This window comes from Myotis davidii, unplaced genomic scaffold, assembly GCF_000327345.1.
Source record: "Myotis davidii unplaced genomic scaffold, ASM32734v1 scaffold427, whole genome shotgun sequence".
Classification (NCBI taxonomy): Eukaryota; Metazoa; Chordata; class Mammalia; order Chiroptera; family Vespertilionidae; genus Myotis; species Myotis davidii.
The window spans coordinates 155,278-155,871 of record NW_006298051.1 but is presented as its reverse complement, the minus strand read 5'-3'; the positions used below and the strand labels follow the sequence as shown (position 1 = coordinate 155,871).

The window sequence follows — 594 nt, the reverse complement described above, 5'->3', positions numbered from 1 at the left end:
CGGCCCCCGCACACAGCCTCACTCTCATTGCAGACGAGCCCAGTCCAGCCCGCGGGGCAGTCACAGCCGTCCAGGCCCGGGAGGCAGGTCCCTCCGTTCCCACAGTCAGCGCAGGTCAGGCTGCTGAGTTTTTCCCCTTGGTCGTAATGGACATGTGCTAAGCTACTACCACCTGTGGGAGAGGGTGAGGGTTTCTGGGATGGCCGGGGGCACTTTCATTGCACCCTAGCTAGTTTAATTTTGATTTTTGCCCATGAGAATGCTTTCGCGCATTGCTAGTGAAATTAAAAATAAATAAATAAACACGCTAATGGGAGGTCTAACTCTCATGCCAGCTGCGGGGAAGCAGGCACTATTTAAACATTAAAGAATCGAATGCAGTTACTGAAATGTACCCAGAATAAAAATTGGCCTGTAGGCTTTTGCCATCCACAGGAAACGGCACCAACCCCCAGGCACAAAATGCTCTGCTCTCACCGGCTTCCGCTGCCGAGCTTTATTATTTATCCTGTCTTTATCGATTCAGTGTTCTCTGGGATGAAAGGAGGAAATTAATATTCACTGTGTGCTTAACACAGTCCAAGTGTTATATTT

At 49.5% G+C, this 594-nt stretch overlaps 1 protein-coding gene across 1 annotated transcript in view; it reads right to left on the bottom strand.

The window, feature by feature from the left end:
• MEGF6 (multiple EGF like domains 6) overlaps positions 1 to 594 on the bottom strand; it is a 121,836-nt gene that overhangs the window by 18,134 nt on the left and 103,108 nt on the right. Inside the window, exon 7 of the mRNA XM_015570509.1 lies at positions 23 to 194. Coding sequence (XP_015425995.1) covers positions 23 to 194 — 172 coding nt within the window. The remainder of the gene's footprint in view (positions 1 to 22; positions 195 to 594) is intronic.